Consider the following 24,631-nt stretch of genomic DNA (forward strand, 5'->3'; position numbering starts at 1 on the left):
ACTCACTGATTTCTGAATAGTGAGTGTAAAAGCGTTAAGTTCACCATGTTATTCCTGCTTACATTTCACAAGCTTTATTTAATCTTTCATTCCCAATGAGTGTTTGCTTTTTCCAGGATGTTGTTACTTTTTCCTTTAGGGAGCATATTGCTCTTGCCAGTGCTTAATTTGAATTGAGTCGCATGCAGTTGTTAATAGCAGGTCAAATTGTATTGTAGTTGAAGGCAATGTGAATTTCTCTCAGTGGGGCAGTATGGTGTTTAGTGAGGGAGCGGATGTAGCACTGGGGGCAGAGCTGCCGAATTTAGAACTGAGGAATCAGATTCAGCCTTCATGAGCAGTCCCCCAGACCACTCTCCTGAGGGAGCACATTCCCATGCTAGACCCACGCTAGACCTTAGAAGACCCTGCAAATCCGGAAAAGCCCTGGTGTCTTAACACCAGCAGGTGGACCCTAGCAGTGGCGTGTGGCGTGTGGGTTCACCTTGAAGGCTTGCCCACCACAATCCATACTGAAGTTCACCTCCAGTCTTGCTGGCAGGCCTAAGAAGTAGCAGACCCTAGAGCAACAGGACCCCTGAGAAGAGCTGGCACTAGGGTGATGCGACCGGTGTGACCGCAACGGGTGCTGACTTTGAGTGGGGGCATTGTATATTATGGTTTTAAAAGCACTTGCTGTCTCCTTCCTGGCCTACAGCAATTTTCGGCAATAATAAAAATGTCATGATAACTCCGGTGAATAAACGTCTTACTAGAGCGAGATCGGAGTTTTGTCTAGTGGAAGTTTTGACTCATAGAAAGATAGTGCAGAGGGTTAATGTGCCTGCTGCTAAGATCATGTACCATGCCCACCACAAAGTGCACATATTGTAAATAGGTTAGTGGGTTACTGCTTTTGACAGTAAGATCCTTTTGCTACTTGCAATTTATAAGTTATAATCCTAACAAAGAACAGTGAGCTATTAGCTTTCATCTTAGAGCTGCATACAAACTGCAAGGTATAAACTAGAGCTTTATGTTTTTCCCCCTAAGCCTTTGATTATCCTAATGTTGCAAAAAGTGTTCATTTGGATAGAAATCAATAATGATTATTAAAGGGAACCTCCAATCATGGTATTAAGTTTTAAATTCTGAGTTTGTGTTTCTCCAGATCAATCACTATCATACAATACATATCCGTGGCGGCCCCTGGCAGGGATTTGGCGGCCTCCGGCTTCCACTAACTTGTAAACACCCTGCCCGTCACCCCCCCCCCTTCCAGCACCTGTGTTCCTCGTTCCTGATTAGCGCCTCCCCCGCAACGGTCGCGCGGCACGCTCGCGGACGCTGCCATCTTGCTCTGTCTGTCTGTCTGGTCTTCTATTGTCCGTCCGCGGCTCGGGACGAAGCCTTTTACTGCTGAGCTGGTGGCGTCCGCGAGATCTGAGAGCCTCCGCGTCCGGCCAAGCCCTGTCATAAGCTTATATCGGCCTGAGGGCCGCATACCAGACCACGTCCGTCTGTCTGTCCACTCGGGACAGCGGTGACTGGATGCAGGTGAGACATCTGCCTTCCAGGCGGATGAAGCGGGCAACAGGCATGTGTGTCTCTGAATGCAGGGGGCCTTCACTCCCTGTATTTTATCTGGATGTGTCAGTGCTATTTGTCATTTTGTCTTTCTTTTTGGGTCAGTAACGCTGACTATTAGTGTTTCTCTCTCTGTGGGGATCGGAATGCTGGCTGTCATGGTGTTATTTTGTCTGTATTGATGCTACGTCCTCTTCCTGCGCCAGTTTCTGTTTTTCCTTGCATACCCCACCGAGTTTTCAGGTACCCAATCAGCAGAGACTGGTTCTTCTGACACCCCTCTCAGTGTTTGCCTCTGATCCTGATGAGGATAATGCAGTTTCTTCTGGTGTTTAGCTGGGGTGTCTAATACCGCCACAGGTGGTCCTCCGGGAAATCAGCTGCTGCATCTCCTGGCGTCTGCACCTCCGGTGTCAGAAAGCCTACTCTACTGTCTAGCATCAGTAATGCTGTGTTCTAGTGTCTGAAACCCTGTCCCCCCTTAGGGACCGTGTTAGTGATTGCTTTTGGTGTGTCCCACTGCTTGTCTCTACAGTCTCTTAGTTGAACCTAGACACCAGTGTCTCGATTATTGCGGCACCAGAGTCAGTATACGCTGCCTCTGGCGCCCCTGCTTGGCTAGTTGTTTCTACGCTGCCTCTGACGCCCCTGCTTGGCTAGTTGTTTCTGAGATGATTTACATTAAAATCTCCCGCATCTCATGGCGTCCTCGGTACCTCCAAGTTGATCTTTTAAGTTTCAGTCACTTTCTCCCCAGTTGTCTTTGTTCGTTATCGGTAATGCTCTTCTTTTAATTATTGTTCATTTCCCAGTGTTGGTCTTCGGTTTTGACAGTGTCACTCCTGGTGTCTGTCTCAGTGCCGCTGTCTCTTTGGTAGCAGCAATACGGTCACTTTAGTGTTTGTTTCTAAAGACAGTGCGCCTTTATTTGTTTGGGTGCTTTGCTGCTGTTTCTCATTTTTACTCGGCTTTCCCTCGATGTCCCTCTCATTAGTATCACACTTTCGCCCACGGTGTCCCTCTTTTAGTGTCTGTGTCTTGTGTCAGTGCTGAGTCGCGACCACCCCCCGCCCCCAACGATTTATTTTTATGACAGCGATGTGGTCTCCTATAATGTATTTGTATCAATGCCATTGGCTCTCTGGCGGTCTCCCTCTCCTGTCAGTAATGCTGTCACTTCCGATGTTGCCGTATCTGTTCAGCTAAGTCTGTCTTTAACCATGGCAAACTTTTGTGCGCCACTGATTCTCTCTATTTCCATGCGTACGATTGCTGTTGTACCTGCCAAGTGGAAAGCACAGTGTGATGTGTGATGCCCTCAAGGGGGTTGTGAGTTTTTTTAAGCCAGTAGTACTTCGCGTTTTGGAAGTTGTAGTTTAATTATCACGATAAGTATGCGCTTAAAATTTCAGTATGTGGTGTGTCAGTGCATCGTGCTTATGTCTGAGGTCCAGTTATCAGACTGTTGGTGTGCCTGTCTCTCAAACTGATGTGACAGCGATGTTGTCTCTTCCTCTGTTTCTTTTTCTTCAGCTTGGTGTACCTCTTTTCTCTGTTCAATGTTTGGGCTTGTGCATCAGTCATTGATGGTGTGTTTCTCAATGTGGTTGTTTGATGTAACTGACAGTTGGGCTCTCTTTGTGTGGTCTTTCATGGAATCTGCCTTTGGTGTTAGTAAATATCGTCTTTCAGTGTTTTTTATGTGTTATTTCTACAGCACAAATATAGCCGATCAGGAAGGTAGTGGAGCCCTTTATAAGATCAAGGGGTAAATTTGAGTCGAAAAGTGTTTGCAGGGGCACTTGTGTTCTGAGAGCAGAATTGGTCTTGTCAGACCGATGGTTATGGGTATGCTGTTTCAGATTCTTGCTGCATGGACAGAGCAGGCTTGTTGTCTTGGTTTTTCCATTTCTTCATTTCCCATCTGAATGTGTTCCTTCCGGTTGGTGGTTTGTAGAGAGTCAACAGACCTGGTGAGCTTGTCAGCCAGATAGGCAGGGGTGGTGGTTGTGTGGTGAATTTTAGGGTTCAAAATCTTCTCTCAAGGCCAGTGTGTCACTGATTTTGGTTTTTAATTTCTTGTACGAGTGAGAGAGGTGCCATTTCTACTCTCATATGTCACTGAAACCACTATGTGAGTTAAGCTGCCCTTCCCTTTGGATGGGATCATTGTGTATTACATCATCAGTTTTTGCTAGGGTCTCTTTGTTGTCAATAATGCTGTCTCCTGGTGTTTGCCCCAGAGTTCACTGATAGTATTTCTAACTGCATGTTTCTTGTCTATAGAAATAATCTGGGGTGTCAAATTGGATCAATAAACTTTTAAGCCCTGCTTTCCTGGGACCAGATTTGCTACTACAGATGCACCACATTGGCACTGCCCACAACTCTGATGACATTCCCTTTTTCATATCTGTCCCAGAAGCTCAGTGGTTAGGAAGTATAGTTGAATATACTGCCTTTTGTTACCCCGCCCCCTCTGTACTTCTACAGTAGCAGCGCTAACAGTTCTGTGGTCTGGGCTAAAACCACGTTTGAGTTGCATGCAACAAATGGCAGTATCCGTCTTAGCTACAGCTCTGCAGTAATATTGCAGCTTCTGAAACCCTTTCCCGATCAAGTTTGCTTTCCTACTGTTGCTACACTGCTTCATCTGAAGTCCAGACTAATTCAAGCAATTGGCACTTGCGGGCTAGTTCTTATGCAGGTTATAGGTGTATGTACCGATGGTAAGCCAAAGGCCCTTCTTAAGGTGAGCCACTTTCAAAAAATATAGTTCTTAACACTCTATAGCATATCAAGCATTCTTTGCAAGAACGGAGCTGGGCAGTATCAGATGTTCAAAGGGGTCACGGATTAGAGAGAGTCTGTGGAGTCTACCTGATTGGAGTATTGTTTCTTATAGCCGGCTCTTGTTCCAACACAAAAGGAAAGTTGCAGGTGGCTACAGGGCATGTAAATTTGAGGGTGTGCAGTGCAAGTAATTCCACTTAGGGCTAAGCTATCGGGGACAAATCTAGAAACAAAGATGTCGAGCCTGATTGTCATATAGGATCAGTTCTTTTTTTCTTGCAGAGGTTTGTCCTGGTAAGAAGTAAATATGGATCTCTCCAGCCCTATGTCAAAGACTGGACGCAGTGAATGTCTGTCCAGTTTCTCTCTTAATTTCTTGAGGATAAGGCGACTCCTCCCAGTATCCACAATATAGCTTTGCACAGTGTAACATGTTAAAGTAATCACATGCTCTCCTTAAGAGGGTCCTAGTTAAGATGAAAAAACACAAAGGTCAATAAAGTGGCAGTTTGATAATCCTTGAGTGAAGATGGAGATATTGTTGTAGTAGATAAGTCAGGAACCAAACTTTCCGAAGCACATGGAACAGAGAAGAGCCAGACCAAAGAATCTAATGGAATTCAACTGCATGAAGCAAAAATAAAGAAAACATTGTACAATGAACAGGACAGGATGAATAGGGAAAAAATGTGTTTCAACTCATCTTCCTCTTGTGAATGCTTCACATGAAAGATTTCTGCTTTATCTTGGAATAGGAACCTCTATTCGAGTTCTCTGGACAAACCACACCCTTGGAAAGGGTAGTTTATAAGCATGGCCTTGCCTCCTTCCTCAGAATTATGACATTGACTAAACACTCAAATAAGACCAAATTAGAAATCCTTTGCCCGCTGCTCCACTGCCGCCTGCGCAGACTAAAGCTTTTACCTCCCACAGTACATACACCTTTCTGTCTGAACGCGATCACTGACCGTCAGTACAGTCCAGGCAGTGAAGATGCGCAGTTGCAGGCTGGGTGTAGCATCCAGCAACACACCATCCGACTTTGGCAGTAAGTGGCGCCGGAGTGTTTCCATCTCACCAAGGCGGGCATTGCGGCTGGCAGACGTCGGAAGCTGAGGATAGAGTGATCTGCGCAGACTCAACCTCCTCAAACTTCTTCCCGCGTGCGGCGTGGCGTGTGTCATCAGTCTGCATTCTTTCTGGTGGTCGGACTCGGAACGTTACGACGCGTGCGGTGCCATCTAGCTGTCACACATTGCCAAACTGTGGTAGGAAGGTGTGTCTCAGTGAGTCTTACAATTTTTTAAATACAAAGAAAAAAAAAATTTTAGGTGAAAAAGGGAAGAAAGGGAAGCATGATAGATTTTTGGTAAACATGAGTAGTGTGTCACATGCTGAGGTTGCGGAAATTCGTTTCATGTGCAGTTTTCCTGGTGTGCCTGGGTGAAAATGAACCCTTATATACTACATTGCTGCCCGCGTATCCAAAGGACACAGGTCCTGTCATGGCTCTGCAGCCGTCTGTGCCAGTCCCTCACGTCGTGTGTCACAATGCCCTCCTCCTCCTAAATGTTATCGTTCTGAGATAAATTCCGAAGGGTAGGAGCAGCCGCAGGTAATGGTCATCTAACGTCTTTTCTGGACGTTTTATCAAAACATCTTCCTGAGCTCCGCCCCGCCCAGACCCCCTCTTCCGGGGCCCCCTACCTACGCTCCCTGCACAGGGCCACCATGAGCCTAGAGCCGCCCCTGTTCTCACAGATACAGCAGATTGAGCCATTCACTGGCCATAATGGCATTGGCATTAACTTGTCCCTGGAAGAAACCAGCAGATTGGTGCATTTTATTGCAGTATGTTTGGAGACACTTGGCCTCCTTGTCTATGTGGAAGGATGTTGGTTTATCTTTCAGGGAAGCAGCAATCATTACATCAGACTGAGCTAATAGCGTCCTGGAGAGAAAAACTAGATTTTCCCAGGGGACTTGCTCTATTGTCCTAAGACCTAAAATTGCAGGTTCATAAAAAGACTTCCTGCGGATCTCATGAGCCTGTTTGAGAACTTGTTATTTGAAGGAAAGGGCATGCCTCAGTGGTAGAGCTGTTGCTCCCACCATCATACAGTTGCTCTCATTTGCAGGTGAAGGTTCTGTGGTCTCAATGGAAAGGGCTTCCAAAGCCATGGCCATGACCATATGGTAGCAACTGATTGGGTGCAAGTCCTTGTGGTCCCCGGTAGCAGTCTCCAGGTCAGTGTCAAGTGCAACCACATGAAGTCTGTTGCAATCAGAGGGCCCGATTCACAGAACTAACTTAAGATCCTAAACTTACTACCATTTTCGTATTCACAGAAGGCACTTACTCATTTTGGTATTCACAGAAGACACTAACTCACTTCGGTATTCACAGAAGTTAGGATTCCTAACTTTAGGACTCCTAAATACCTTCTGTGAATACCGAAAGTCTTAAAATTAGGATTTTTCTCAGTTTAGGAGTCCTAAAGTTAGGACTCCTAACTTTACTACTACTAAACTGAGAAAAATCCTAATTTTAAGGCTTTCTGTATTCACAGAAGGCATTTAGGAGTCCTAAAGTTAGGAGTCCTAACTTTACTACTACTAAATTGTGAAAAATCCTTATTTTAAGACTTTCGGTATTCACAGAATGCATTTAGGAGTCCTAAAGCTAGGACTCCTAACTTTACTACTACTAAACTGAGAAAAATCCTAATTTTAAGGCTTTCGGTATTCACAGAAGGCATTTAGGAGTCCTAAAGTTAGGAGTCCTAACTTTACTACTACTAAATTGTGAAAAATCCTTATTTTAAGACTTTTGGTATTCACAGAATGCATTTAGGAGTCCTAAAGCTAGGAGTCCTAAAAATACTACTACGAAACTGAGAAAAATCCGAATTTTAAGGCTTTCGGTATTCACAGAAGGCATTTAGGAGTCCTAACGTTAGGAGTCCTAACTTTACTACTACTAAATTGAGAAAAATCCTAATTTTAAGACTTTCGGTATTCACAGAAGGCATTTAGGAGTCCTAAAGTTAGGAGTCCTAACTATACTACTACTAAACTGAGAAAAATCCTAATTTTAAGACTTTCGGTATTCACAGAATGCATTTAGGAGTCCTAAAGTTAGGACTCCTAACTTCTGTGAATACCGAAATGAGTAAGTGCCTTCTGTGAATACCAAAATGGTAGTAAGTTTAGGATTTTGTCTTAAGTCAGTTATGTGAATCGGGCCCATAAGGTCCGGAAGATGTGTCCTAATATCCCTAAGAGGAGAGCTGGACCAATTACAATCTTGGCTCATATCTGACCTGGGGTTGCCTGTTAGTACATAGGTACTGTGTTCTACTGCTGATCTGTGGTCAGCGGAAGCTGCACAGGACTGACAACAACTGCACTGGGAAAGGCAGTAGTTGCACGGGAGTGGGAGCTGCATCCACACTGGTAGCTGAGGGACTTGTGTGAACTCTCCAACGTTTGACACTCAGCATATCCAAGAAGCTGTCCAGGCAGAGGACAGTGTGGTATAAAATAGGAACAAAGGTTTCTGGCTGCATAGAGGATTGAGAATCCCTTTTAAAGATTTTCAAATACCCTGGGAATGCAGCAGTCAGCCAGGCCACGGTATAGAGGCAAATAGTGCACACCAGCAGTTTAATCAAGATCAGAAATAAAGCACACCTCATTTACAAATACCTATAGCAATAAGCAGGCACACAGATGTCATACGCAAATGTTACTCAAATGTTACTTGTTGCAAGGACTAGCTGAAACACAGGACATAAAGCACTCTCAAGCCCTGAACAAGAACAGTGCTGGTCTTTTTAAAATATGATGCTTCATCTTAGGAACATCCTCTGAGCTTTGTTTTTATGATCTAAAATTCAATAACAAATAGTGTTGCCTACATCCGTTGGCTGGCAAGGAACAGTAAGTCATGACCTTGTCAACTTATTTGAATTTCTGAATTTCCCCCATTCTCCATTTAACACCTCTCCCCCGCCCCTCTTTTTCTTCAAGCGAATTGCAAAGAAGGCTAGCAATATAGCATCTTTGAGGAAAGTAAATGCCAGGCTGTTAGGTCACTTGTTTTGATTAACTCCAATAGGTTGTCTATGACTGTTCAGAGTGAATGAGAAGCAGCACTTATAAATATCAGGGACATTGCAAGTGTCTATGTTCTTTTGAGAGTATTGAGCTCAGACCCAATCTATGTGGTATGCATTCTGTTTGCGTTCTATTGGGTGTGTGATCTTTTCCATCTCAAGTATTCCCAAACTCTAGTCAACCAATTTGTTAATGTGGGTAAGTTCTGTAATCCTCACAAAGCCAGGATCGTTCTCAGTGTGGCGATGGATAACATTGCTGATTGTTTACCCCGTTAGGATTTGTGGGATCTTCCGCCCTTGTATTGCATGCCCAATACCACCACTTCCTGTGTCAAAAACTCTGTCAATCTCCTCCAGCACTGCCTCCCAGTATCTATGCAGTTTAGGACATGACCATTAGAGATGTAACAATGTGCCCGTGGCCCCACAACCTCTTCAGCAACAGTTTGTCTGGTCCATTTGGGAAATTTATTTGGAATATGGTACCAGTGTGTAAAGATCTTATAGTGTATTTCCCTGGGGATTGCATTATGCACCATCACCCTAGCCTAACAGAACATACGTTTCCAATGTTTCGAGGATACCTCACCTCCAAATATGATTCCCATCATTTTTGGCCCGGGACTTGCCCTGCGGGGATGGTGCCAGCATGTGTTTACAAAGTGCTAAGATTAGATGGGACTCATAGTACCCATCTTTTAACCTTTTCTCATATGGTATTAGTGGTGGTGTGGACCAATGTTTGCTATGTGGATGCTTTTTTTGCATTTAAACTGGAGAGTTACTGCTGTTTAAATAGTGCACAGTAAAGGCAAAACCAGGATGAGACAGTATAACACACAACAAAAACTGCACAAGATGAAGGCTTGGACCTGCATATTCAGCTGCTTGTAAGTTTCAAGGTCTTTCAAATGTTAGTATTTTTCCCACGTAGCTTGCTTGTAGAAATGGTTTGGAAGTCAGTAGTGCAGCTGTCAAAGGTTGAAAATATGATTCATTTCCATGTGGAAGTGAAATTACCACTGACCATTCTGGAGAGGGGAGAGAAGTGCACAATGGCATACTTGTAAATAGGCAAACAACTCCTTCTCAAGTAACTTGTATTATTTCCACAGGTACTCGAGGAATTGTATCTGAGTGTTGTAGAACAATCCTGACAAATCTCTTAGTCCTCCAGTTGTGTTATGCATGTTTGTCAGTGGCAAGCATAAAATCTGTGTAAAAACAGATGTGGGTGTATGGGGATGGATACAGTGATAAGCCCATCGTTGCAACTATCTGACACCGTATTGCCAACATAACCCTCATGACCAGGGAAGAAAATAGGTCCACTGTCTTTGTTCCTTGAATAGCCAAAGGACCTGCCATAGGGGAGCAGCCACAATTCAGTAGTCGATGCGGCACCCATGTTGGCTGTTCCCATATTGCCTCATTTTACCATCTATCTTAGGTGAGCAACCTGATAATAAGAAAATACATTCTTTATAAAGTGGACAAGAAGTTTGGTAAAAAATCTGTGGGATAACATACTGGACAAAAAATTGCAATTGGTGTAATCAGTTTGAGGTCTTCTAGTCTTCCCTATCACTATAAAAACTTGGGAGGCCAGGAATCTAACAAGTCTGTGAGTTTAGCTACCGTCTTACCATCATTATGTCTAATTGATTCAGTAAGGGCTTTAGAGATCCAAATACCAAGATACTTCACACATTTTGGTTGCCATGTAAACCTTATATTTATGCGGCGGCTTAGGAGACATAACTGATTAAGAAAAAGAAACTCTGTTTTGGCTTTGTTTACGCCTTGAAGCCTCGGATTATTGTCAGATATTATCTAATAGCACTGAAATACTTCATCTGGATTTGCAGTGAAAATGACCATGTCCCTAGCATATATGGCTGATTAGACCTGCTCAATTTAAATCCAATGCTGGGTATGTCTCGTTGGTTATTAATACATTGCAGAAGTATGTCAATAGCTAGCAGAAATAGTAATGGAGACAACAAACAGTCCTAGGAGTGCCCAGACCTAACTGCAGCTTTAATTGCCAGTCGATAGTAGTTAAAGAAGACTCCCTAGTCCGCTTATGTAATGTTTAAAGAAAAGCTAGCCAGTGTGCCACTTATCTTTGAATATTGTTATGTAGTATGGAATCATTTAAACATAAATGTGGATGTTTGTGGTCCTCAGTAGGAATCACCTGGGACACATCTTACACCTATGTCTTGGTTCTTTTATAACAGGATGCATGGGTACTGGGCCATGTGTAAATTGGCAAAGGGAGTCTGGCAGAGTCAGTCCTTGCCTACAAACAAAGTGTGTATGGCACTGTATGAGCTCTAATTAGACCTGGGTAGAAGCACAGCTCTCGCCATAGTCAAATCCTTGCCACCATCTCACCATTCTTCCAACCCAGACACACCGACAGTTCTTAGCCTTTAAATGAAGGGGGCAAGCGTGTACTGTACCAGCAAGGGAAAGAACAGGTTTCCCCTTTTGCCAAAAAACGTTAACACACCCCATGAAGGTATTCTATAGTTTAAAGAGAAGTCCATAGGGACTCAAAAACTTTGAAACAATAAACAAACACTTCATTAAAAAAGAGACATCTACAAGTTTGAACATAACTAGTATGAACAAAAAAAAATCTGAGCTCAAAGGAAGATTTAAAAAAGTGAAACAAATGTCATTTAAGTTTGTTAATTGAATGCACTTCTCACACATAAGGGGTATAATCTTTTCAGGTGTGAAAACGGGACGCTGTATGAAAACTCGAATAAATGCCACCGGGACCTGTGAAATCTTTGCCTGGTGTCCAGTGGAGAAGAAACAGAAGCCAAAGTAAGTTTATCATCTTCCATAGTGGTTTGTATTTCTTAATCTTGACAACAAAAGTATCACCTGACATAACAGTGGCGTCAATGGTCTTTACAAAAATAGTGCTCTGTTGGAAGTAGATTTTCTATCATTAACTCCAGTGGGGTGATATTTCTGTAAATAATATTTGGGCATTAGGTAGGAGTTAAGGAGGGGCTTACAGAGAGCCCCAGGAGGTGTTAAGGAAGGAACATGCAACCATCAGCAAAAGAGTGTGCCCGTTGTTGTTCACAAACAGCATTCCGTAAATTATTACAGCCAAAAAGGACCCCAAACTGTAGTAAATGTACTCCATCTCAGAGCTCAAGTAAGAGCAGCACCACCCATGGCCGGCCACCAGTACAGCAAAACCCTTCCATGGAGTATAATGGCACTAGGGACTTCGAATAAAAACCAATAGTAAATACTGTTAAGTTATTTAAACTATTTAAAAATATAAATATATTTTGAAATCATGTTAAATAGTTATTGAAAAGTAAAACATATTTATTATTTATTTTACAAAATTTTGAAAATGTTTCTAGAACATTACGTTTTATTAAAATATAATTAAATTACTTTTTGTTAATTCTATACCTCACTTTTAATAATTAGTAATACCTAATAAAAAAGGATATTGTTTACTTTGTGTGGGATTTTATTTTATTTAAATTGCAGATAAATAATTTTAATTTGATTTGATATATTCAAAATGGTATTTATTGCTTTTAAATTAGGTTATTAATGTGGTACCATTTTTTAATTGTATTCTACATTTATAATAAATATAGAGAAGTAATTAATATTTAACGTACAACTATGTTTATTTTTAGGGTTAATAAACGTTTTTAATTTACTAGAGATTTGCATGCAAACTTTTAAGGTTAATTAAATGTATGTATTTATTTTGGTTGTAGAACAAACTAAATAAACTTTCCGCACTATTACTTTAATTGTTATTCAAAAGTTTAATTAATTTAAAAATATTAAATTAAATTAATGTTATTTTTTGAAAGATTTATTTTTAAAAGTCCACACAAATTAAAATGTTTATACTTATTTATTATATATTAAAACATTATAAAAAGTTATGCCTACAATAAATTAAATGTATATAATTAGTTGTTTAAAATGAGTTACATTTATTTTTGAAGTCAAAACAGTTATCCTATAACAATGTTTATTTTTTAATGATATTTCCTTTTTTAATGTTAAAACAAATGTATATGTATATACTATATATTTAATAATAACAGGCATAGAGAAGATGAACAACAAAAACAGTAAGAATGGAAAAGAAATCTTACGATACCAGAAAGAAAAGTTCTGGAAAATGTGGCAACTAATGAGTCCTTAATATTCAAGCCTGCTGACAAGGGCGGTAGTATTGCAATTTTGAACAAAGAGGATTACATGGAAGAGGCCTAAAGGCAATTGAAAAATACAAACAACTACAAAAAAATGGAATACAATCCAAGCAGTGTGATGGTTACTAACCTCAAAAGCATGGCATGAAGATGCACTACTTAACGATGATTAATATCAATTTTTAGTTGCCATTATTCCTATTATGCCCACAATATATTTCTTGCCGACGATAAAACATTTTTACAGTATCCTCCAGGGAGACCAATTGTATTTGGATGTGGATCTATTTTTGAAAACATCTCTGTTGATCACGATATCTCCCCCATGGTGAAAACATTAGCATCATACATCACAGACTTTGGTGACTTCCTAAGGACAATATCTGAAATCAAGTGGCAGCAAGATTTCTTACTAACAACAATTGATGAGGTATCGCTACATACCTCCATAAAACATGAGATTGGGCTGAATGCAGTAAATTATTTCTTGAGACAAAGAAATATCAAAGAAACTAAACATTCAGTGATGGTACCGGAAATGCTTGAAATGTGCTTGTACAACAACATCTTCTTCTTCAACCACAAACTATACCAACAAACTTCCGAAACTGCAATCGGGATTTCCTTCTCCCCCACCTATACGAATTTGACCATGGGCTGGTGGGAGAGGGAAATTGCATGGAGTGACAAATATGACCATTAACTCTCCAAGATAATCATCTGGTTTCAATATATTGACGATTTGTTTATTCTCTGGAATGGCACACGCCAGCAATTTGAGGAATATTTTGAGGCCATTAATCAGAACGAATGTGGCTTAAGCTTTACTTATTATATGGGCAACAGACAGATTGACTTCTTTTACATTCGAGTTTATGTCCACAACCAGAAATTGGAGCCAACCTTGTATCGGAAACCCACTACCACAAAAAGCATTTTACATGGAACCAGATTCCATCCTAAGGCTTTGATTAACAGCATCCAATACGGAGAATTCATCCGCACTAGACAGAATTGCCTCAGAGAAGAAGACACTGAAGCCCAGTTCAATGAAGTAAGGATAAGATTTTATCATAGGGGATATCGGCCAGCATACATTGAACAAGCAGCAAAGAGAGCCAATAACAAAACACGAGCACAGATTCTGTGTCAAGAATTCCTGTCATACAAGGGAAACACGCCCTTATGTAAACAGGAGAGCTGTTACATAACTCAAGGAAAACACGCCCTTATGTAAACAGGAGAGCTGTTACATAACTCAAGGGAAACACGCCCTTATGTAAACAGGAGAGCTGTTACATAACTCAAGGAAACACGCCCTTATGTAAACAGGAGAGCTGTTACATAACTCAAGGAAAACACGCCCTATAAAGGGAGGAACCGGGAGGTACAACGCTGTCGGATATTGTGTTCACACCGACGTACCTGCTTCGTGAAGAGCAGTGTTCCGGAGTGGTGCTCCAGTAAGGCAAGAACGGAGGTAGGTCGAGTCGTTACTCCCTGGGCCGTGTCTTGCCCCATCGTCACCTGTGAAGGACCCGGAAGCTCTACCGGTCAACCATTGAGCTTCGCTTTTTGACTCGGCTGAGTCCAAGCGCAGTGGCGCTTTTGCTGGTTGGAGTCGTAACTCCCAGCCCGACCAGAGACACAGGGACTGCCAGCTGTAACGCACACCAGGAGGTGTTTGCCGCGTTACAGACTCAGAAGTCCACAGGATCGATCGAGCGGCTGCTCTCGGTTCAGTCTTCTTGCTTGTGATTGGGGTATCGGTGACGCATCACCAGGAGGTGACTCCGCGTCCCGGTGCAGTCTGAGGAAGAGGTTGAGCGGCTGCTCCCTTCAGGTAGAGACCCCGGCTGGGTGTTTCCCTGACTCCTCGATTCTCCCCAACACTCTTCGTGCCCCTCACAGCCTACCGATTGGCATTGTCGGCCATTTCATTTCTGCCCTCTGTTGGCATACGCCGGGACCGGCGTATATGCAGAGGACGGTTAGGACCATCCGTGCTGTGGGCTGGTAACGTACTTAGCCTGGAGGATTCCAGTGACTATAACTTTTGTTTATTCTTTGTATTATATTTGCCTTCATTAAAACAACTAACCCTTCACTAGTGGTTGCGTCCTCATTGTCGTGTCTGTTAAACGATCCTGAGACGTTCAGGGCGTTACAAAATATCCGACCCTAATAACACTAACTGTCTCCCGGTCGATAACAGACATGGCAACACTTGATGATGTGCTGGCTGCTTTAGCGGCCATGCAAGTTGAAGTGGCTGCCTCTAGGCAAGAAACAGCCGATGTAAAAGCCAGACTGGATGCTATCCAATTGGACCCGCTCACGCCCAGCACCTCCCTCACGAATCAGACCCCTGCGGTAGTAGTGGAAATGCCGGTAGCCATCCCCTTGGCGACACCAGAGAGGTACAGTGGGGATCCTAACACAGTGCAGGTATTCCTCACACAAGTGGCGCTACATTTATCGTGCAAACCAAAGGCGTTCCCCACGAGTCAGGCTCGTGTGGCTTTCCTTATATCCTATTTGGCTGGAAACGCGGCACAATGGGCCGTACCTCTGGTGAGCAGGGACGACCCCCTCTTATGTGATTGGGGTGCTTTTCGCGAGGAATTCCTGAAGGTATTCGACAGAAGGGCTGACTCGTACACGGCGGACCGTGAAATGCTTGAGTTGAGACAGGGATCCAACGACCTGGTGCAGTATCTCAACGCGTTCCGAAGGCTGGTTGCGGAAACCAAGTGGCCTGTTGCTAAACAGACGGCGCTCTTCCATCAAGGGCTGTGCGATGAGCTCAAGGACGCCGTGGCTCATATTGACCCTCAACCCAAGACATGTGAGGGCCTTATCAACCTGGTATTACGGCTGGAACATAGGCTAAGTGAAAGAAAGGGGGATCATGGGAGAAACGGAAAATCCCTTCCATCCTATGTGACGGTGGGAAGTCCTGAAACTTCCACCGCATCCAAGGGAGAACCCATGGACATCGGCGCAATACGAGCGAGCCTCACAGCCACGGAGAAAGAGTCACGCCGTAAACAAGGATTGTGCCTATATTGTGGCAAAAAAGGCCACTACGTACGTGAATGCCCTGCCAAACCGAAGACGTCACGTTATCGGGCCAACCGGTCGGTAACAGCCGTGGTGGACATACCGGCGGAAAACCAGAGGACTCCAAGACCAGAGAAGGGGCATCTCGGAGTCACTCATCCATCCCTTCACTTTCCAACTCGGTCACTAAGGGACAACGACACCTGTTTATCACGGTGCACGTGGGAGTGCATGACCAGTGGATACCCGTTGTGGCCATGGTGGATTCAGGGGCCACTGGCATGTTTATGGACCACAACGAGGCATGCAGGCTAGGGCTAGTGCTTCTTCCCAAAGCTGTACCCGAAGACGTCTATGCTGTAGACGGAAGGTGATTGGTGACGGGGCCCATCGGGCAGCACACGGGGGTCCTTCCGATGAGATATGGGTGGAACCATTTGGAACAAATCGATTTTAACATCATCCGAGCGCCCCAATATGGCGTCATATTGGGATTGCCGTGGCTACAGAAACACAACCCCTTTGTGGATTGGCCAACACATCGCATCGAAATGACGTCACCGTATTGCATCCTGCATTGTGGAATAAGAACGGAATCCCTTGACGCAGATGAGAGCGGGAGTCAGACGGTGGCTACAGCGCCAGAAAAAGATGTGGCTCTCCCCCAGGCTTATCACAGTTTTGAGGATGTATTTGATGAGGTGAAGGCGGAAGTGCTACCACCACATAGACAGTTTGACTGCCAGATCGACCTGGTGCCAGGGGCCAGCGTTCCCAGCGGCAGGCTGTATGCCCTGACGGAGCCTGAAAACGTGCATCTCCGGGGGTACCTGGATAAACTCCTCAAGCTAGGATTCATCCGCCCGTCCAAGTCTCCGGCCGCCTCGCCACTCTTCTTCATCCCGAAGGCTAATGGGGAGCTGAGAGCCTGTGTGGACTTTAGGGCATTGAATGCGATAACCATAAAAAATCGGTACCCCTTGCCTCTCATCAGTGTACTTCTGGAACAGGTCAAGAAAGCTCGTATCTACACCAAGTTGGATTTGAAAGGGGCATACCATCTGGTGCGCATGAGGGACGGAGACGAGTGGAAGACCGCCTTTAAGACCAGGTTCGGCCTTTTTGAGTACCTCGTCATGCCGTTCGGTCTGTGCAACGCCCCGGCAGCCTTTCAGTACTTTTTGAATGAGGTATTCAGAGAGGAGTTGGATATCTACGTGGTCGTATATATCGACGACATCCTCATCTATTCGTCCAGTGAGGAGGAGCACGTACACCACGTCAAAGCTGTGCTCCAAAAGCTGAGGGAAAACATGCTGTTTTGTAAACTCAGCAAGTGTGACTTCCACGTCACATCCGTGGAATTCCTCGGAGTGATGCTGAGTCCAGAGGGACAGGAGATGGCAGAACGAAAGATCAAGGCGGTGAAAGAATGGCCGGTGCCCCAAAGCGTGAAGGACGTCCAAAGTTTCATTGGCTTCGCCAACTTTTACAGGCGGTTCATAGATGGATTTTCAGGAGTGGTGGCCCCAATCACACAGCTACTGAGGAAGTCCAAGGAGTTTGTCTGGTCCCCTGAAGCGAACAAAGCCTTTGAGGCCCTGAAAAGCGCCTTTGGTAAGGCGCCGGTGTTGGCTCACCCCGATCCGGATCTCCCCTACGTGGTGGAAGCGGACGCGTCGGATGTGGCGCTGGGGGCTATCTTGTCCCAACGCAACCACGACACAGGGGTGCTTCATCCCGTTGCGTACATGTCCCGCAAACTCAACGACGCCGAACGCAACTACCATATTGCGGAGAAGGAGCTTCTCGCAATCAAGGACGCCTTCACCGAATGGAGGCATTGGTTGATGGGGGCAAGACATGTGGTATCGGTGTACACGGACCATCGGAACCTACAGTTCATGACGGCCACTAGACACCTTTCTCCCAGGCAGCTGCGGTGGATGATCTTCTTTGCGGGGTTCAACTTCCGCATCACATATCGGCCGGGGACGGAAAACCGAAAGGCGGACGCCCTGTCCCGTCAATCTGCAGTTAAGGAACCATTGCCTGCGACCGAGCGTTCCATCATTTCCCCGAGGATGGTATTGGGGGTTATCCAACCGGATACTTTCCTGAGGGGAATAAAGAGAGGGATCAGGTCATTCGCATGGCGGAGGTGGCTCCTCAGTCACAGAGAATGGCAGCTGAAGGACGGGATACCCCTGAAGGGCAGGTGCCTATTGATACCCACGCCTAGGCTAAGGAAACAAGCATTCATCTGGTGCCATGACTCTCCATGCGCAGGTCATTTGGGCTTTGAAAAAACGGTGGCTAGCATGGGACGGCATTTCTGGTGGCCAACCATGAGAGTGGATGTCAGGAGGTGGGGACAGGAGTGTCCTACGTGTGCTACCATGAAGGCCGACCATGGCCGAACCCGAGGGCTCTTACATCCACTTCCAACCCCGGATAGACCATGGGATAGCATATCACTGGACTTCGTGGTGGGCCTACCGGTAGACCAGGGGATGACGGCAATACTGGTGGTGGTGGATTACTTGACGAAAATGGGGCACTTCATCCCCTGCAAGAGAGTCCCTACGGCCGGGGAATTGGCGTCACTACTCCTAAAGAATGTGGTACGACTGCATGGATTACCTGGGGTGATCGTGTCGGACCGGGGGTCGCAGTTTACTGCGCAATTCTGGAAGACTTGGTGCACTGCGCTGCATGTTAAGACCGCCCTGTCCACCAGCTACCACCCTCAAACGGACGGCCAAACCGAGCGCCTGAACCAAACGCTCAAACAGTATCTGCGATGTTTTGTGGACCAGGGCAGGAAAGAATGGGTCGACTTGCTATGGGTTGCAGAGATAGCCTATAACAACGCCACTCACAGCTCCACACAGTCATCTCCGTTCTATAGCAACTATGGCCAACATCCCAGGTTCTTGCCATTTCTACATCCGTTCAGAGAGGACAGGATTCCCGCCACAGCGGACAGGGTGGCACACATAAAAGACACATTGATGCGCTCAAGGGCTGTCCTAATAGAGGCCAAGAGAAGATACAAGGCTGCGGCAGATAGGAAGAGAAGGCCCGGGCCACTGTACCGCACTGGAGACTACGTCTGGATATCCACAAGAAACATGAGGTTTCGAAAGAACAGTGTGTTCCATCCCAAGTACATGGGCCCCTATCGAATTACCAAGTGTATGGGTCCCGTGAACGTGAAGGTGTGCTTGCCCCAGTCATTGCGGATACACCCTGTCTTTCATGTATCATTGCTCAAACCAGCACCCTCCAAGCCGTCTGGGTCACCTCTGCCGGTATGCGTGGAGTCGGAGGTGGAGTATGAAGTGTCGGGCATACGGGCGTCCAAATGGCGCAGGGGGAAGCTGTGGTACCTGGTTGCGTGGAAAGGCTATGGCCCGGAGGAGCATTCATGGGAACCGGCTGAAGGGGTTCATGCTCCGCGCTTGGTCTCCTTGTTTCATCGGCGTTTTCCTGCCAGCGCTGGACCCGTGGGGAGCCGCTGAGAGGGAGGATGTACTGTCAAGAATTCCTGTCATACAAGGGAAACACGCCCTTATGTAAACAGGAGAGCTGTTACATAACTCAAGGAAAACACGCCCTTATGTAAACAGGAGAGCTGTTACATAACTCAAGGGAAACACGCCCTTATGTAAACAGGAGAGCTGTTACATAACTCAAGGAAACACGCCCTTATGTAAACAGGAGAGCTGTTACATAACTCAAGGAAAACACGCCCTATAAAGGGAGGAACCGGGAGGTACAACGCTGTCGGATATTGTGTTCACACCGACGTACCTGCTTCGTGAAGAGCAGTGTTCCGGAGTGGTGCTCCAGTAAGGCAAGAACGGAGGTAGGTCGAGTCGTTACTCCCTGGGCCGTGTCTTGCCCCATCGTCACCTGTGAAGGACCCGGAAGCTCTACCGGTCAACCATTGAGCTTCGCTTTTTGACTCGGCTGAGTCCAAGCGCAGTGGCGCTTTTGCTGGTTGGAGTCGTAACTCCCAGCCCGACCAGAGACACAGGGACTGCCAGCTGTAACGCACACCAGGAGGTGTTTGCCGCGTTACAGACTCAGAAGTCCACAGGATCGATCGAGCGGCTGCTCTCGGTTCAGTCTTCTTGCTTGTGATTGGGGTATCGGTGACGCATCACCAGGAGGTGACTCCGCGTCCCGGTGCAGTCTGAGGAAGAGGTTGAGCGGCTGCTCCCTTCAGGTAGAGACCCCGGCTGGGTGTTTCCCTGACTCCTCGATTCTCCCCAACACTCTTCGTGCCCCTCACAGCCTACCGATTGGCATTGTCGGCCATTTCATTTCTGCCCTCTGTTGGCATACGCCGGGACCGGCGTATATGCAGAGGACGGTTAGGACCATCCGTGCTGTGGGCTGGTAACGTACTTAGCCTGGAGGATTCCAGTGACTATAACTTTTGTTTATTCTTTGTATTATATTTGCCTTCATTAAAACAACTAACCCTTCACTAGTGGTTGCGTCCTCATTGTCGTGTCTGTTAAACGATCCTGAGACGTTCAGGGCGTTACATTCTGACTGAAAATCAAGCTGGATCGGAAGAAGATTCCGACAATCTGAGAATGATTACAACATGCAGTAAAGAGAGTTTGGAGATTAAGAAGATCTTCCAAAGACACTGGAATATTCTACACAGTGACAGCGATATTGCCAAAGTGGTAAAAAAGTGTGAGCCCTCAAGGATAGACTGGAACAGAGTCATTTTGTGGTCCACTGATCAGATAACTGGCTGGAGAAACAAAACAAAGGGTTTGTGAAGTGCAACAGCTGCAAAACATGTAGGATAGGGAAGAATGTCAAAACAATCAGTGACTCTAAAGGGAGACAAATACCTGTTGAACACAAGATTACATGTAATACCCAATATGTCGTGTGCATTATTAAATGTATATGTGGTTTGAAATATATTGGTAGCACAATCTGTATTAAATAAAAAATATTAGAACATATACCTGCAGTACAACATCGCAACATGAGTTATGAGGTTGCCAAACACTATGCCTTATCACATGACGAAGACTGGAGAACCATGAGATATTATGGTGCGGCACACATACCAAGGCATGAAAGAGGTGGTGACAGACCTTTTCAACTTTGTAGGCTAAAAACCAAACATATCATTACACTACAAACGAAGACAGCACATGGCCTGATACAGACGAGGAACTACATGTACATCTGTGAACAACATAGAACTGATGAAGCCAAGGACAGTAACATTTCTCCTTTTGTCTCTTTGTTTCTCTCCCGTTCACTGACTATACATAGCTCTTCATGACATATTCTCTCTCATCCACCCCTCCATTCTAATCTATATAAACCTCTATCTCCTACCACTGTTCCCTCTATGGTGTGCGCCTGGGCGCGCGCGCACCTATGTTTCCCGTAGCGAGCATTATAAAATGTAAAGCGCGAACAGGCAACTGAGGTCCTGTTGTAAGTAATCATGTTAATCGCAGCGCCCATCATGCGTTGCAATTAACATGATTACTTTAACAAAGCACACAATCTGCCCTGCAGTTGTGCCCTATTAACAAATGAAAGGCAGCGAGTCTACAAGCACGTCCTGCTTGTAGACTTGCTGCATTTCATTTGTGAATAGAGAGGGGCAGATTGTGTTGTGGGCTCGGCTGGGCAGTGTCTGGAGTCTTATCTCCGGCACACCCGAGTTTTCTTCTTGAGAATTAAAAAAGGGCTGGTTTTCAGTATGGGAACGTTTCAACCCTTGCACATAACAGCTGTAACAGGCATATCTCTTCAATGTTGATTCAAACATAGTCTAGGACAGAACATAGAAGGTATGCAAGTTGTGTTTATAGGTACATAATATAGTTTTTTTAAATATCGTTGTATGTAATATCGTTTTATTTATTCTAAAAATATTGTGTTTTAATCATTTTGATAAACATTAGTTATTATGGCATTATAAGGTATTAGTATTATATTATTAGTTTTTTGTATCATCGGTAATATTTTATCTGATATTTAATTGTTTTCAAATGTAATTAGAAATTTCTGATTTACTAGTGGGTTGTAAATTATTGCTTTTAATTTATAGTTAAATGAGTGTAATAATTGATAATTAAGTAAATGAATAAATAGATAGCGTAATTGCTGTTTTGTTTTTTAACTGATTGTTGACTGATTAGTTTAAAATTATGTTATTTTTATTAATTGTTTTAATTTTTTTGTTTTATGTAATAATTATTTGTTAATGTTTGATGTTTATATTTGTTTTACTCATTTTAATTGTTTTTTAGTGGTTATTTATTGGCTTTTTGGTAGTAATGAGGGAACTGCATATATTTTAAATATTTATCATTTTTATATTTTTCATTTATTCTTTATATAAAAAGTATAATATAAAACGTAATTTAATTTGATTTAAAATTAATGAATATATGGTTTGTTTTAAATATGTTACATTTTTTATTTTGTTCGATATTTATATATTTTCATAAAAAAATTGCGAGTTGCTAATAGTAAATCGAAATCCTTTAAATTCCAAAACGTTCCTCACTTTTGTTTATGATATAGTGAAACAGTAAATCTAACCTCTTTGAAGTCCAACACTTTCCCAATTTTTACTTACTTTGGTGAGGGAACAGTAAATCTAACCTCTGGCTGGGAGTGTTAGTCACCCATCCCCAGAAGTTCGGGTCTAGTTGCGCCCCTGAGCAGGCCCCCAAGATTGAAAGGGCACTAACTTGGCTAACCTGATCGTACCGTTAAAAAAATGATGTAACCAATACAGCCCTGCAACTACAGGCTGTTACAGAACTACACACCACTGGCACTGACAAGGCCGGATGCTCTGCTAAATTTACGCGCAGGTGCTGAAATTAATTGGACCGGCACCAAGGGGTAGCACGCTGGTGCTATTAATAATTGAAAGTACATTTTGAAGCAGTGAGAGAAATGACTCACCGAGGCACTACTTATTTTGTGAGGTGACTCTTGAGGAGCAGCAATTGGTTTGGGCCGCTTCACCGTAATGACTCCCTTGACAAACGCCAGCCCGAGCATGATTCTATGGCTCAGTAGCAGCTGCACGGGGACAAACTTTAGCCTCTCAAGAAAACTGTGCAAATCCATTCGTGATTTATGTATTTCCCTTTCCTCCACTCCAGACAACATGAAATAGTACTTCTATATACTGCATATAATGATGTAGAGGTTTGGGCATCCAGCGCAAATAGAGAGCGTTGATGGATAATTTGGACACCAAAATATTACTATTGACTTACAGCATGGGCACTAGCCTGTAGTCATTGAACTTAATTGTCGTTTAGCCAACAGTGGCCCACTCACCAGTATTCTCACACACTAGTGGGGTCCAAAAGATGACCAGTGAAAACAAGTCTAGGCTCGGGGACTTAGCCAATATTGAGTTGAGGTATTTAATTCAATTGAATTAATTATTCAGGCACTTTGCCAATATTAAGGTGGTGCATTCAATGTAATTAAATGCATTTGAACTTATGACATTATGTCAACAATCATCTTAACCATATATACACTACCTATGAGACCTGCATGTGTTGAGCGGGGTGATAATACAACACCCGGGCACTTAGCCACTAATATGATACACTGCTGTCTATCAATACACATAGTGAAGGTGACATCAGATAATGCCGATATCAAACTATCCATCTAGAGCATCATAACATACCAGCCTAGTACTGGTAAATTTTGCACCAGACACATGGGACACATTCCGATATAGGTTACTAAGGTGGTACTATGCACTACAGAATCTGGCTGCCCGTTGAAAAAAGCTTACACAGATTGCCAAGTCATGTATAGATTGTTTATGTTTTATAAATTTTTATTATCATTTATTTTATGTTATATTATATTGACTATAAATCTCAAAATGCTTCCTAATTGGACAGGACAGGCCTCTGTATAAAAACAAAACTGAAAAAGGACTCACTGACCGTGACCAAGACTCATTCGAGTTGAAACGCATTGGTGTTTGCTGAATTGCCGTTAAATTTTGCAGAACATTGAAAGACTGGTGTGCAGCGGTATCCTTTGTTTTTGATTGCATTAATTAGGGGATTTGGTCTACTCCACCGCTAGCACCGACATCTGAGTGCGCCCTCCCTTGACTCCTTTGCAATGGGTATATATATATATATATATTCACCCGAAATTGCCCTCAAGCATTAAGGAATGCCACTCCACAAGAAACAAGTTCACAGAACTTTTTATTGACGAAAACAGCTCCAGCTTCGGGTGAATATTGACACACGGCAGCCTCGCCGTGAAGGAGTGCCCCGCCATGAAAGGAAATGGACTGCAGGTTGGAACTTTGCCTAAACCAGTATGCAGCACTTGAAACAAATGAAATTGGGAATCGTCCGGACTTTTCGAGACCCACTGGAGGGTAAAAATTTGCATTAATTTACAGCACTGTATTTAAACAATTGACTGTTAATGTTACGGACCCCACTGTGGGGAAGAATTGGCGCAGCGTTAAAGACTCCTTTTACCATAAGGCACTTTGAATTACTCACCTGTGAGCGTGAATCCCACTGAGGGCGTGAATAAATGAAGACCAGCAGGAGGGGCTTTGCGCTGTGCATCTCCGTAACTGCCAGTTGGTGCTTTCCCTTTGAAAAAGAAGCAAGGTGCTTTGAAACGCGTCAGGGATGCTGAATAAATGGAAAAGCTGGAGCTGTTTTCGTCAATAAAAAGTTCTGTGAACTTGTTTCTTGTGGAGTGGCATTCCTTAATGCTTGAGAGCAATTTCGGGTGAATATTGCCACACGGCAGCCTCGCCGTGAAGGAGTGCCCCGCCATGAA

General features: G+C 44.1%; 1 protein-coding gene across 1 annotated transcript in view; it reads left to right on the forward strand.

Moving 5' to 3' along the window:
* The window catches only part of P2RX5 (purinergic receptor P2X 5), a 505,454-nt gene that overhangs the window by 307,881 nt on the left and 172,942 nt on the right, over window positions 1–24,631 (forward strand). The window contains exon 5 of the mRNA XM_085649317.1: window positions 11,228–11,324. Coding sequence (XP_085505443.1) covers window positions 11,228–11,324 — 97 coding nt within the window. The remainder of the gene's footprint in view (window positions 1–11,227; window positions 11,325–24,631) is intronic.

The sequence above is a fragment of the Triturus cristatus genome, chromosome 3_2 (assembly GCF_964204655.1).
Source record: "Triturus cristatus chromosome 3_2, aTriCri1.1, whole genome shotgun sequence".
In the NCBI taxonomy this organism is placed as follows: Eukaryota; Metazoa; Chordata; class Amphibia; order Caudata; family Salamandridae; genus Triturus; species Triturus cristatus.